We start from the raw sequence: 13,122 nt of genomic DNA on the forward strand, positions 1-13,122 counted from the left end.
TCTTCATTCTTTCCATGTCTTGTTTCAAATCCTCTTTGTCCCTCTTCATATCCATTCTTAAATCATCCTTATCTCTCTTCATATCCTGTCTCAATTGTCTTATTTCGTCCAATAGTAATAAATTTGTATCTTGTGTTTTTGTCAATTCTAGAGAGGGTCTTCTTTGTATTTGAAGTTGTTGTTGTTGTACTTTTTGTTGCTGTTGTCTTGTTCCTGTCGCCATCTTCACTTTCTTGATCTTGTTTAATCAGCAGACGTTTTAAGTCTTTGAGAAACTTTAGAGCAGTCCCTGTCTTTACTTACTCTCAGTGCCCTGTTTTTTATTATTATTATTTTATTATTTTTATTTTATTTTTATTTTTTATTTAGTTTTAATTAACTTTTGTCCTTTGTATATCTTATTTACTTTCTTCTGTTTGCACCTTCAGCCACCAGGGGTCGCTGTTTCCTTAGTGTTTCCCTCCTTCTCTTCTCTGGGGAACCCAAGGTGTGAATGTTTTTATGGACTAAGACAATCCCTCCCCCTCGCCCACTTTCCCTAACCTGCTCCTTAACGACATAACCGGTTGGGAGGGCCTGGGCCCAAACTGCATTACTCTCGGCCCCCAACCAGGTCTCTGTGATACAAGCCAGATTGGCATTTTCTTCTTCCAAGAGGTTGTAGATTATATGGGCTTTATTCCTAAATGACCTGGCATTACATAGGAGCAGAGAAAGGGTTTGTGGTATGGTTGGGACAACCCTCGGTTCTCTTGGGTTAACAGCGTGAGACAGATATTAAGCATCGATCTCATCTTCCTTCATGCCTCATGCCCACCCAGTTACCGCTATATCATCCGCATATAGTAGAATATTAATTCTCCAATTTCCCAAGGACACAGGAAAATTTGAGTTATTGACCAGTTGAGCAGTTATATCATTTAAATATTAAACAAAAATGGGGCAGGCAGAAAGTCTTGTCTCATACCCCTGGAAGTTTTAAACTCTTCTGATAATTGTCCTGTGTTATTTACTCTTACTTGGATACTAGTATCTGAGTATAAATTCTTAATTAAGATCAGGAAGTGTCTACCCATTCCCAACCTCCACAATTTATGCCACGATATGAAATTATTTATTGTGTGCATCAAAACAAGAATTTTCAAAGACCTTCCTCCACAGATCTTGGCGGCAAGAACTAAATATAAATCACTGACACAGTTGTTGAAACACTTAAACATTAATTACAAGTGGGAACGAATTGAAGGACTTACCTTTTTCTACAATCAAAAAAGATATAAAATCGACAATGAGGAGAGAGCTCCCACAAGTAGTCATGACCAAGCCATGTAGGGCTTTAAAGGTTAGAACCAACACCTTGTACCTTGCCCGGAAGCTGATAGGCAGCCAGTGGAGAGATTTTAGAACCGGTGTAATATGGGCAGTTCTAGATGTGCCCGTGACCAGCCCAACTGCCATGTTTTATACCAATTGAAGTTTCCGAACTTGGCACAAGGGTAACCCCATGTAGAGTGCATTGCAGAACTCGGGTCAAGAGGTTACCAGTGCATGTTTCAAGGTCTCCTGGTTCCAGGAAGGGCCTCAGCTGGCGTATCAGCCGAAGCTGGTAGCAAGTGCTCCTGACCGTCACATCCACCTGAGCTGTCTGCTGTATACAATCTCGTTCCAACCATCAAAGCTATTTGCAAGCAATACACCACACACCATCACACCCACACTGTACAATGAGGTTCCTCCCTTATATACATGTGCAACACACAGGCACTTTGTCCAGCCTCTTCCTACTGTATAACCTATTTACAGTTCCCCCATGCAGGGTGATTTTGCAGTTTTCTGCTGGTGATGATGTCACCTCCTGTGATTCAGCACAGCCCAAATGCTGACTCATCATGGCTGCTGGTGACACATGATAACCCTGTCACCTTTCATTTACATCTGGACATTTTCCCCAGGATCCATCGCCATGAGTTGAGATTGACTGGAAGGCAGTTAACAACAACAAATAGGTAATGACCTGTTCTAGAATCTTTCCTGATATTGATGTCAGGCTGACTGGCCGTAATTATTTGGGGGGCTCATTTGCCCTCCTCCAGTTTGCTAGGACTCCTCCTGTTCATCAAGAATTCTTAAATATTATTGCCAGTAGTTCTGTTACTTCTGCCAGTTCTTTTAATACTCTTAGATGAAGGTCATCTGTCCCTGGAAACTTGAATTTTTATCTATTCTGTGCTGATTTCCCCATCTGCACCATCTGGTCCAGTTTTCTTAAGCTAAGCATTGTTCTTCTTTTCAGAAAAGACCAAAGCAAAGAAGGTGTTGAGTAATTTTGCCTTTTCAATACCCTGTTAGCATTTTGCTATCTTCTCAGTGCAGTAACCCTTTCATTTGTTTGTTCTACAGATATAACCATAAAAGTGATTTTTATTGTTTTTAACCTCTTTGGCAAGCCTGAGCTCATGGTACACTTTAGCTTTTCTGACTTTCTCCCCCACATGCTGCCTATTTCTTTACTTTCTTCTTTGGTTATCCCTTCTCCATTTATTGTACATGTCCCTTTTAAATCTTAGCTCAGCTGACTGTCTTAGACATCCATTCTCATTTCATTAAACACCTGCCATTTTTTCTCCTCACTGGAACTGTTTAAAATTATGTCTTTAATACCTCGCTTTTAAGACACTCCCACTCATCATGAACTCTTTTAGTATTACTGAGCACAGGATATTTCCCTAAGTTTATTGAAATCGCCTCTTCTAAAGTGTAGAAAGCATTTCAGGACAGTTGTTCATAGCGTCTCGTTCAAAGAAACACATATAGGGAGAATGGGAGAGAGATTGAGAAATCATATTTTTCTTCAAGACAGAAGACCATTCCCAGAGATAAGCCCACCAAAACCAGAGAATTTGCCCCCTCATCTCCTGCTAGAGGTGACCAACAAAAACCTAAGAATCTCAGTGCTAGGGTCTGAGATCTTGTTATGTGAAGTATGGGTCCCCATGAAAAATGTTTTGATATTGTCTCAGTATATGTATTGTATCTTAATAGTTTTAGCATGAGAGGTGGGATTTGATAATACATTAAAGGTTTTCTAGAACATTTTATATTTATAATTACAGGATAGTGTACATTTCTATACAGGTATCATATAACTGCCATGTTTTCTTAACTATCACTAGCTTTCATCATTTTAGAACTGGTACGTGTGCTGTTATTTTTATTAGATGTAAAGTGATATGTTTTGTCTTATCTGGGTAACATACCACAGAAAAGTGAGCTATAAATACTAACACATCTTAGAAAAATCAATTTGTATTCTAGCTACCTTGCATATCATGGTGATGTGTCTTGCAAACTCAATTCATCCTTCAGATATTCAAGTGTAACACAATAAGGTTATAAAACTGTTATCCGTCTAATTATGCCATATTGTGCACACATTTGGTAACTTAAGTTATTTGATTTTCCATCATTTCTGTATAAAAGATTTTTTTAAAAAAATAGTTTAAAATGTGGATGTCAAGAGTATTATTTTATGCTTTCATTACAGGTCAAGTAAATTATATATTACAAGAAGCTCAGGTTGACGTCTTCCCACTATATATCTGTAACAGTTTTGAGTGGTATGCTGGATCAGTATCATGGAATATGTTGTGTGCTGGCTCTGAAGGTGGAGAGGTTGATAGCTGTCAGGTAAAATGGAAGAAATTCAATTTTAAAATGTGTTGTATACCAATCAGTCACTAGTAGATTGGGGAATAGATATTAGTTGACAACACGTTATGCAGCAAAATAGATTATCAGAAGGACCATGATAAAATTGTATTTGTCATCATTACCATTGTCTTCTATCAATAGATGTGGTTATTCCTCAAATGAAGATCTTAGTAATACACTGCTACCTCAGGTTACGAAATTAATTCGTTCCGCCATTCCCTTCGTAACCCGAAAATTTCGCAACCCGAAAAGGCTTTCCGTTAGCGCTGGAAAGCCTATAGCCGCGCTTCGCATTTGAATTTCGCGCCGAAATGAATTTCGTAACCCGAAAAATAGTTCGTAACCCGGAACAGTTTTTTCCAATCCAACTTTTTCGTATCCTGGAAATTTCGTAACGCGATCATTTCGTATCCCGAGGCACCAGTGTAGCTGATTTAAGACTATTTTGCTTCCATCCAAAACTGATAATTTCCAAGGAGAGTGAAGGTTGCTCTTCTTTGCACCTGTGTATATCCTGGTTATGATCCATAACATAGGATTTTTTTATTTGTAACCTGTAGCTTGAATTTTTTTAAAAAAAAATTTGAGACTTCAGACAGAATGAGGTACTGGCATTTGAAGCTCAATATGTCCAAAATCGAGCTTCTTATTTTTCCACCAAAACCTACCGTGAAATATTCCTTTTCTGTTCTTATTGACAATATCTCTATTTGACCTGTGCAGGAAACCCACAGCTTTGGTTACATTTTTTATTTTTCCTTGTCGTGCATCCGCCAGATTCAGGCCATAGCCAAGGCATGCTGATTCTTTCACTATAATATTGCTAAAATCCAACAGTTTCTTTCAGTTTCTACTGTCAAGATTCTGGTCCATGCCCTTGTGGACTCATGACTGATTTTTGTAACCACCTCCTGGAGGGGCTTCCTCTTTCTCACCTCTGTCCTTTAATTTCTGTCCAGTATTCAGCTGCACACATTATCATGTCAGCTCACCGTTTTGGTAACATTTCTCTTTTATTGTCATCCCTCCATTGGCTCCCCCTCCTTTTCCATATTAATTGCAAACTTCTGTTGATTACTTTTAAAGCCCTGCATAGGTTGGCCCCTCCTTATTTATTAGAACTTCTTTCTCTTTACCTTCCCACTTGCATCCTCCGTTCTGGTAGTCAAGGAATGCTGTCCCAGCCAAGTATTTTTACTGCCCCATCCCGGATCCGTCCCTTTTCACTTGCTGCCCTTCACTCCTGGAACCTCCCTTTCTCACTAGCATGGTTCATCACATCTTTAACCGGCTTCAAAACTGAGTTAAAGACAATACTGTTCAGGGAAGCATTCTCAGACATTACATGATTGTTATCCAATTTTATTTTAATTTGTTGTCTGCTGTATTTTATTGTTTGAATGTTAAGATGTATTAATATATATGTTTAATTATTTTTGTAGAATGCATGTTTAACTTATTTTACTTGATTGTATTGTTTAGCACTGTGTAAATTTACAGTGTTTTATAAATTAATAATAATAATAATAATAATAGGAGCAGCCTCTGGCCACTCCAGCACCAGTCAGGCCCCAATCAGCGCAGGACCGCAGCAAACCGACAGCGTGAAACTGAAGTCAGATACTCTTCTGCTTGCTGAAAGCAGTGACTGCAGCAGGTGTCTTGTAGCAGCTGCTGTAGGGTGGCTTTGGCTGCTTATTCAGTTGGAGGCTAGGCTGCTTGAACACTTATTGCTGGGTATCCTAGTAACATGGCAGCCAGATTAAAAGGAGTTGGGACTGTGTTCTCACAACTTCTTTTGTAGGGTGTCAAATCTAGGCTAAACTTCATGTATTGCAAGTCTTCTCTTCTCATAAAAATGCTACAAGCAAAATTAGTTACTAGAACATCTTTATCAATGACTTGGATGACAGATTTGGGGGCATACTTATCAAATTTGCAGATTACACCAAACTAGAAGGAGTAACTAACACCTCAGAGGACAGGATCAAAATTCAAAATGACCTGAATAGACTAGAAAGCTGGACCAAAGCTAACAAAATGAACTTCAACACGGAGAATTGTAAGGTACTGCACTTAGGGCAGAAAGGTGAAATGCACAGATATAGGATAGGTGACACCTGGCTGAACGAGAGTCTTATACATGTGAAAGGGATCTAGGAGTCCAAGTAGACCACAAATTGAACATGAGTCAACAGTGTGATGGGGCAGCTAAAAAGGCCAATGCAATTATAGGCTGCATCAATAAAAGTATAGTGTCTATATCAAGAGAAGTAATAGCGCCATTATATTCTGCTTTGGTCAGGTCCCACCTGGAATATTGTGTCCAGTTCTGGGCACCACAATTAAAAAAGGACATTGAGAAATTGGAGTGTGTCCAAAGGAGGGCAACCAAAATGGTGAAGGGTCAGGAAACCATGCCCTATGAGGAACGACTTAGGGATCTGGGGATGTTTAGCCTGGAGAAAAAAGGTTAAGAGGTGATATGATAGCCCTGTTTAAATATTTGAAGGGGTGTCATATTGAGGAGGGAGCCAGATTTTCTGCTGCTCCAGAGACTAGGACCCGGAACAGTGGATGCAAGCTCCAGGAAAAGAGATTCCACCCGAACATTAGGAAGAACTTCCTGACAGTAAGGGCTGTTCAACAGTGGAACAAACTCCCTCGGAGTGTAGTGGAATCTCCTTCTTTGGAGGTCTTTAAGAAACGGCTTGATGGCCATCTGTCAATGGGATACTGCTGTGGCCCTGAACAGACCATCATCAAGGAGTGGCTTTTGCCACTCCTTTTCCGTCTGGCTTTTCCCAGCTGTGTACTCTGTGTGGCTTCTGGCCACTTCGAGGGGTGTGCATCAACTGCATGCACCGCCCCCAGAGCAGCTGGAAGCCACACTTTACTGCTCATCTGTTTCAGGCCTGTTTCTTTTGACAATTCATTACATGCAGAAGTCAGTTATTGGGTCAAAATCTTCCTGCATCTGAAAATGTCAGAATATAATTATCAAGACTCTTTTGTCTCTTTCATTTTCCAGGGAGACAGTGGTGGACCTCTGATGTGCTATTCTCGAAATGACAAAAAGTATTACCTGGTAGGAATCACCAGCTATGGTGTTGGCTGTGGCCGACCAAGACTTCCAGGAATCTATGTACGCCTAATTAATTACAGAAAATGGGTGGATACACGTGCTGCTCTGTTTAACCAAACTACCACTCTGAGCATCAAACATATTCTCATTGTTTTCACAGTGGGATGGGTAACCTTTCACCTTGCTCTTGAAAGTAGTAATATTTTCTTCCACTGAACTAGAATGTATTTATTTTTCTTATAAGGTGGTTTATTTAGCAAAATTAATTTTAATAATGATAATGAATAATATTGTCTATCCCCCCTCCATAGGTTGAAAATCACATTTACTGTCCAGTTTTAAAAAGTAAACCTTAAGTATATTATTAGTTAGGCACAAATTGCATTATATCATACTGTTCCAGATCACTTAAAAGATGTGTGTGTGTGTATTTGTGATAAAGATGATCTCTTAAGTTGGAAATGCTTTCCTCTCAGGAGAGGATTAATCATTTACTGACATACATGACCCCTCCTATATATGAATAAATGAACATGATGGATACTTAATATTGCTATACTTTCTGTGGCATTTTAATAATAAAAGCACATTACAATAGACTATAGACACCAAGTTTGAAATTCCAGTGCAGTATTCTTTGCCATCCATTGCCTTGTCTATAATTGTAATGGGGAGCACATACATCCTGGAGACCTTTGACCAAAAGTATACCCAACGTTTTTAAAGAATTTGACTTTCACCTATTATAAAATTTGATAGCAGTAATTGCTTGGTCTGCTGTTGCCTATATAACAAACTAAGCAGAACACATATTTTTCCTTAAGAAACAGCTTGAACAAAATTATTATTTAAAAAAAGTTTACGTTGTGATTCATGAAATTGCAAACTGTTTCATGTGGTTTTGAATTGTATCTGTAGGAGACACTATTGATGGAGTATGGAGAGTATTAAAGCAGTAAGGTTCCAACAACCCTGTACTCATATATGGCAAAAGGGGACATGGGCATTATAGGTTGTAGGCTGTGTTCTCCTTGCCTTGCTTATTTATTGCCTTGCGTATCACTCCAAAGTTGTTGGAATTTAGTGATAGGAAAAGTTAATGGAACACTTCCAAGTGGTAAAATGGTCGATTGCAACCTCCTATGAGTGCTCCACTTCAGGGGGATACTTTACTCAGTGATCGATGCCCAAAATATTAGACTGTCTGAAATATCTCCCTGGATCAAAAATAAATTAGAGGCTCACTCACGAGTGCTTGAGAACTTGGCTCCAAGCAAAAAAGATGGTTATTTTGATAGCAGTCTGGCCAAGTGGGTGAGAGAAAGAGCATACCCAGCAGCAGGAAAGCTTGCTGTTTCTTTATTAATGGGCATTCGATTTGTCAACCCTTTAATTTTATAGATTATAAATTACTGAATTACACCAAAGGGAGGCTTTCTGGATCAGTGTTGGCAGTAATTCTACTGTGAATGACCATCTTCATTTGATTGGGAGTGAATGAGTAACAACAGAGCTTGAGTTTTTAAACAAGATTATATAAGAGGAAAATGTTGAAAAGACTTTAAAATGTATAATAATAAATAATATTTATTTGTACCCCGCCTCTCCCTGTATTGGATCGAGGCGGGTAACAACAAACATAAGAACAATAAAAATAGATCACAATAGAAATAATAAAGGTGACATTAATTGCTAATAAAATAAGAAAAAACAATTGAGCATGAAAAACAGGTTGGAAAGAAGTGATAAAAGGAAGAACAGCAGAAAGCCTGGAACAAACAGAAAAACTTGCTAAGAGTTTGGGAACAAGACCTGGATCCTGTTGCCTTATTAGAGATGAAAGAAAGTGAGGCAATTTTTAGTGCATTCTGTACAGAAAGCTAAAGGCTTTCTGCAGAAATATAAAAGAGAGCTGGAAGAATTTGGATAAGAGGAAGAGTTGGAAGATTCTGACCAACACTAAGATGGAGAAACAGGGAGAAAAGGAAGAAATTCCCAGTGCCCTGGGCGAACACCCTGACTACTCTTTGGCTTGATGATAGAGCTTAGGTTTATTTCCTTGAATGTGAAGGGGGCCAAATGTATACATTTTCGTTAAACCTTCAAATGGAAGATGAACAAGTCAAATACTGAATGATAAAATGGGCTCAGAACTTTGGATATAGCACACAGATGGAACAATTGTGTGAATGAAGATGGTGAAAGTTAATATTCAGTTAAAGCTTGAACTTTTTCTTTTGGGACTGATGAACAAACAATTGGAAAAGAAGTATAGAAGATTATTCTGAGATATGACCACTGTGGCAAAATTGTTGTATGCACAAAGATGGAAAGATGCAATTATACTTAAACAGAATGATTTAGCTGAAATAGATAAAGTATGTGCTCTGATTAGGGGGAAAACCCACTAGAGATATTTTTGAGATATTATCTTTTTTGGAGGAAAAAGGGAATGATAATTCTGTAGGTTTTGATAATTAGTATGTTTGGATTGGTAGAAAAAGGATACGATGTAATATTTTAATATTTATTATTAAATATTAATATTTCTTGGTGGTTTTTAAAGTATATAAAACCACCAAGAAAGAAAGCCAGATGTCATCGTCTCCCACACCATTTCTGGCTGTTTTGCATTTCCATGGCTGAATCTGCTTTGAGAAATAATGCAGTTTGACACCATTTAACAGTTCAATGCTATGGAATCCTGTGAACTAGTTTATTGTGGCACTAGTGCTCTCTGATAGATAAGTCTAAATGTCTCATAAACCTAGAAATTCCTTAGATGGGTTTACAGGAGGATTTTACAAGTTATGTTATAATAAAATTGCCCTCATTGATCTACTCAATGAGATAATATCACAAGGTCTATGTCACCAATCGTGGCACACCTCCAGAATTGTCCCTATCCCCAAAAGAAGTGACTGTCAACCTCCCACCTCAGCATTTAGACCAATAGCATTAATAAACCATGATGTGAAACTATTGACCTCAATTCTAGCAAACAGGATTAATCACTGAATATTTTTCTATTGACCAAACTGGCTTTATGCCATATAGAAAACTGACACCATTAGATGAATCTTAAATATCATCCATCATGCCTCAAAATCTAAAACCCCAATTGTCCTGATGTCCCTAAATGCCCAAAAGGCTTTATCCATGAGACCCATAATGGCATATTTCTACTCATGTGGCTAGACTGCCCCCAAATAAACACATTTTAGCAATTGGTGCTTGAATAAATTTCATTGATTACCAACCAAGAAGTAAAACTGTGTCCAGAAATGCTTTTATTATCAATATATGTAGACAGGAACTCAAATTTGAAACATAAAAACCTCATAATTTCTTCATTACCACAGCCTGTGTAGAAACTGCCAGATGTTGGAAAACAGGTGAGGTGTCTTCATGGAAAAAGGTATAGGACCTATGGTTGAAAAACTGTCTGACAGAATGGCAGGTTAATCAGGATGACCAAAATCAGGACCTTTCATCGACAAATAGTTCCCACTCATTGACTTTGTAAACAAAGACAGAAACAAGAGAAGACAGCCTCCATCTCATCTGAACATTTATTTGTTCAGACATTCTCGACTAGATTTAGAGAAACAGCACTGGACTTTAAAATGACCGCTTACATTGAACAGAACCTAAGGAGATCCAGAACATAAGTCAAAGATGTGAGATGAACTGTTTTATTTTGCTTTATTGTTATGATAAGTTTTGTACAGAGTTGTTTACTTATAATAATAATTTTAAAATAAATATTTTTAAAAAGAACGCAGAAATTCCAGGATTCCATAGAATTTAGCTATGGCAGTTAAGTGGTATTAACTTATATTATTTCTGCAGTATGGATGCAACCTGTCTTTTTCCCTTTTCTGTTCTTTATGCATGTTTATACATTTGTAGTTTTGTATACTTGGAATTTTAATAAAAACAGCATTTTTAACTGGAACAGTTATGTTAAAATAAGGTTAGCTACCTTTAAAACTGATTAAAAGTTAAATAATGAGCTTTTAACTAGATAAAAAGTAAAAAAAAAAGAGTAACCAGTGGGCATCTGCATCTGATTCAGACAAATCTCAAATGGTTTGGACAGATTTGTGACAATGTCCAGATCAAAGTGGGACTGTATCCATATGTGAAGGCTCTTGCAGGTTCATGTTGAAACAGTGTGCCTCCAAACTATATCTCCACAAACTTTCCATATAAAGGTGCAGAGCGTGAAGGACAAAAGGGGATATAGTTTTATGACTGGCAGGTCTAGATTCTAATCCCAGTAAAGGACTTCACCAGGATTTTCTAATCTCAGTACTAAGTGGTGGATGTCGATTTACTATAACAAGAATGGCCAGTGCTTTTGGCTAGTTCTCTCAATCTAACAGTGTGACCCTGCTGGCGCTCTTGAACATTTCAGCGGCCTTCGATACCATCGACCATAGTATCCTTCTGGAACGCCTGAGGGAGTTAGGTATCGGGGACACTGCGCTCCAGTGGCTCCGTTCCTACCTCATGGGCAGATTCCAGATGGTGAGGCTGGGGGATAGTTGCTCCTCTAAGAGAGAGCTGACACCAGGTGTCCCTCAGGGCGCCATTCTATCCCCCATGCTATTTAACATTTACAAGAAGCCGCTGGGAGAGATCATATGGAGACACAGAGCGCAATGTTATCAATATGCTGATGACACCCAGATCCATCTCTCTGTGTCTCTGACAGTTAGTGACTAGGGACGGAATCTCTCCTCTGGATGCCTGCCTGGGGTAATTGGCTGGATGAGGGAAAGCAAACTCAGGCTGAATCCAGAGAAAACAAAGGTACTTGTGATAGGTACCCTAAGTCTGGGGATGGAGATTTGTCAACCAGTCCCGGACAGGGTCACAATTACCCCTAAGGACAAAGTTCATAGTTTGGGAGTACTCCTGGATCCGTCTCTACAGTTATCATCTCAAGTGGATGCGATGGCCAGGACTGCTTGGCATCAGCTTAGGCCGATATGCCAACTGCGCTCCTACCTGGACAGAAAGGACCTTGAAACAGTGGTACATGCACTGGTAATCTCTCGTCTAGATTTCTGTAATACGCTCTACATGGGGCTACCTTTGTACCAAGTTCGGTACAAGGACTGGCCCACAGCTTTGGCGCAGCTTCTGGCCTCTTAAGATGCATGTGTCATTTAAACAGCATACCTCCAAAGTGACCCGAAGCAGCTTTATTTTGGCCTGTCTGTACAGGCCCTATAAGAATGTTAAAACTGTTTTGGTGGAGTATTTGAGTATTTGGGAACTGGGAGTGGGGTAGCACGAAGCACTGCACTGAAGAATGTGTTTTACATCTAGCAAATTCCTATCCTGTTGCACTCTGTGACTCTAGTACCTGTTTAGGAAAAACAACAGGTTTCCCCCTCATTTTCTAGGACTATGACTTTGACACATACCATTTTCATACAAATTGCCAAAAACCCATGGAGACTGTGAAGAGGGGGGAAAGAATACACATCATTTTAACACTTCTATTCTGCTCAAATTCAGTATCAACTGTTAATGATACCTGTTCTGTCATTTTCATGGGGAAATAAGTGTGGGTGACCTATGGTCCAAACAAGGACAGGACACCAATGTAGAAAAGCATATTTTTTTAAATACCCAAACTGTAATAACTGCATTGCATACACACTCCATACCTATTGTTTTAAAACCTAGCAATGTTAGTCAGCATGGTTTAGTGGTTTGACCACTAGACCATGACTTTGAAGACCACTGTTCAAATCATCACTATACCATAAAAAAACCAATAAAAACTCACCAGGTGACCTTAGGCAAATCACACTTTCTCAGCCTCAGAGGAAAGAAACTCCCCTGGTTCCCCTTAGTGTCACTGTAAGTCAGAAATTACTTAAAGGCACACAACATTGGTTCCCCTGCCGAAGGAACAACTATCCCTTGTATATTTCACTCAATTTTGTCAAGATTTTTTAAAAATTGCCAAGTTCATTTTGAAAAGATGCCTACAATCTAGGTAGGTTTTTACGCTCTTGCTCTCCATAGGATATGCTAGTGAGATTCATTTGGTTGTGCCCCAGACTCCCTCTGTGAAATCAAGTGCTTAGTTACCCCATGGTTTTAATGTATTGTTTTATAGTGAGGCTGCTATTTAGCAGTTAGCTTTATTGTAAGTTTTTACTGTACAATGTTTTTGAGATTTTTTTAAAAAATGAAAAGTAGAACCATATTTTAACATTTTAAAAAAATAAGCTACACTGACATAATGCAAGTTATATATAATTGGTTTATCATGCAATTAATTTGAGCTTTATCTAATACAT

At 38.7% G+C, this 13,122-nt stretch overlaps 1 protein-coding gene across 3 annotated transcripts in view; it reads left to right on the forward strand.

The window, feature by feature from the left end:
- The window catches only part of LOC121921321 (transmembrane protease serine 12-like), a 30,862-nt gene extending 22,563 nt beyond the window's left edge, over positions 1 to 8,299 (forward strand). For all 3 annotated transcript variants that reach the window (XM_042449233.1, XM_042449232.1, XM_042449231.1), the window contains exons 4-5: positions 3,545 to 3,687; positions 6,743 to 8,299. In XM_042449233.1, coding sequence (XP_042305167.1) covers positions 3,545 to 3,687; positions 6,743 to 7,012 — 413 coding nt within the window. In that variant the 3' untranslated portion in view covers positions 7,013 to 8,299. The remainder of the gene's footprint in view (positions 1 to 3,544; positions 3,688 to 6,742) is intronic.
- Positions 8,300 to 13,122: the final 4,823 nt, after the last annotated feature.

This window comes from Sceloporus undulatus, chromosome 2, assembly GCF_019175285.1.
Source record: "Sceloporus undulatus isolate JIND9_A2432 ecotype Alabama chromosome 2, SceUnd_v1.1, whole genome shotgun sequence".
Classification (NCBI taxonomy): Eukaryota; Metazoa; Chordata; class Lepidosauria; order Squamata; family Phrynosomatidae; genus Sceloporus; species Sceloporus undulatus.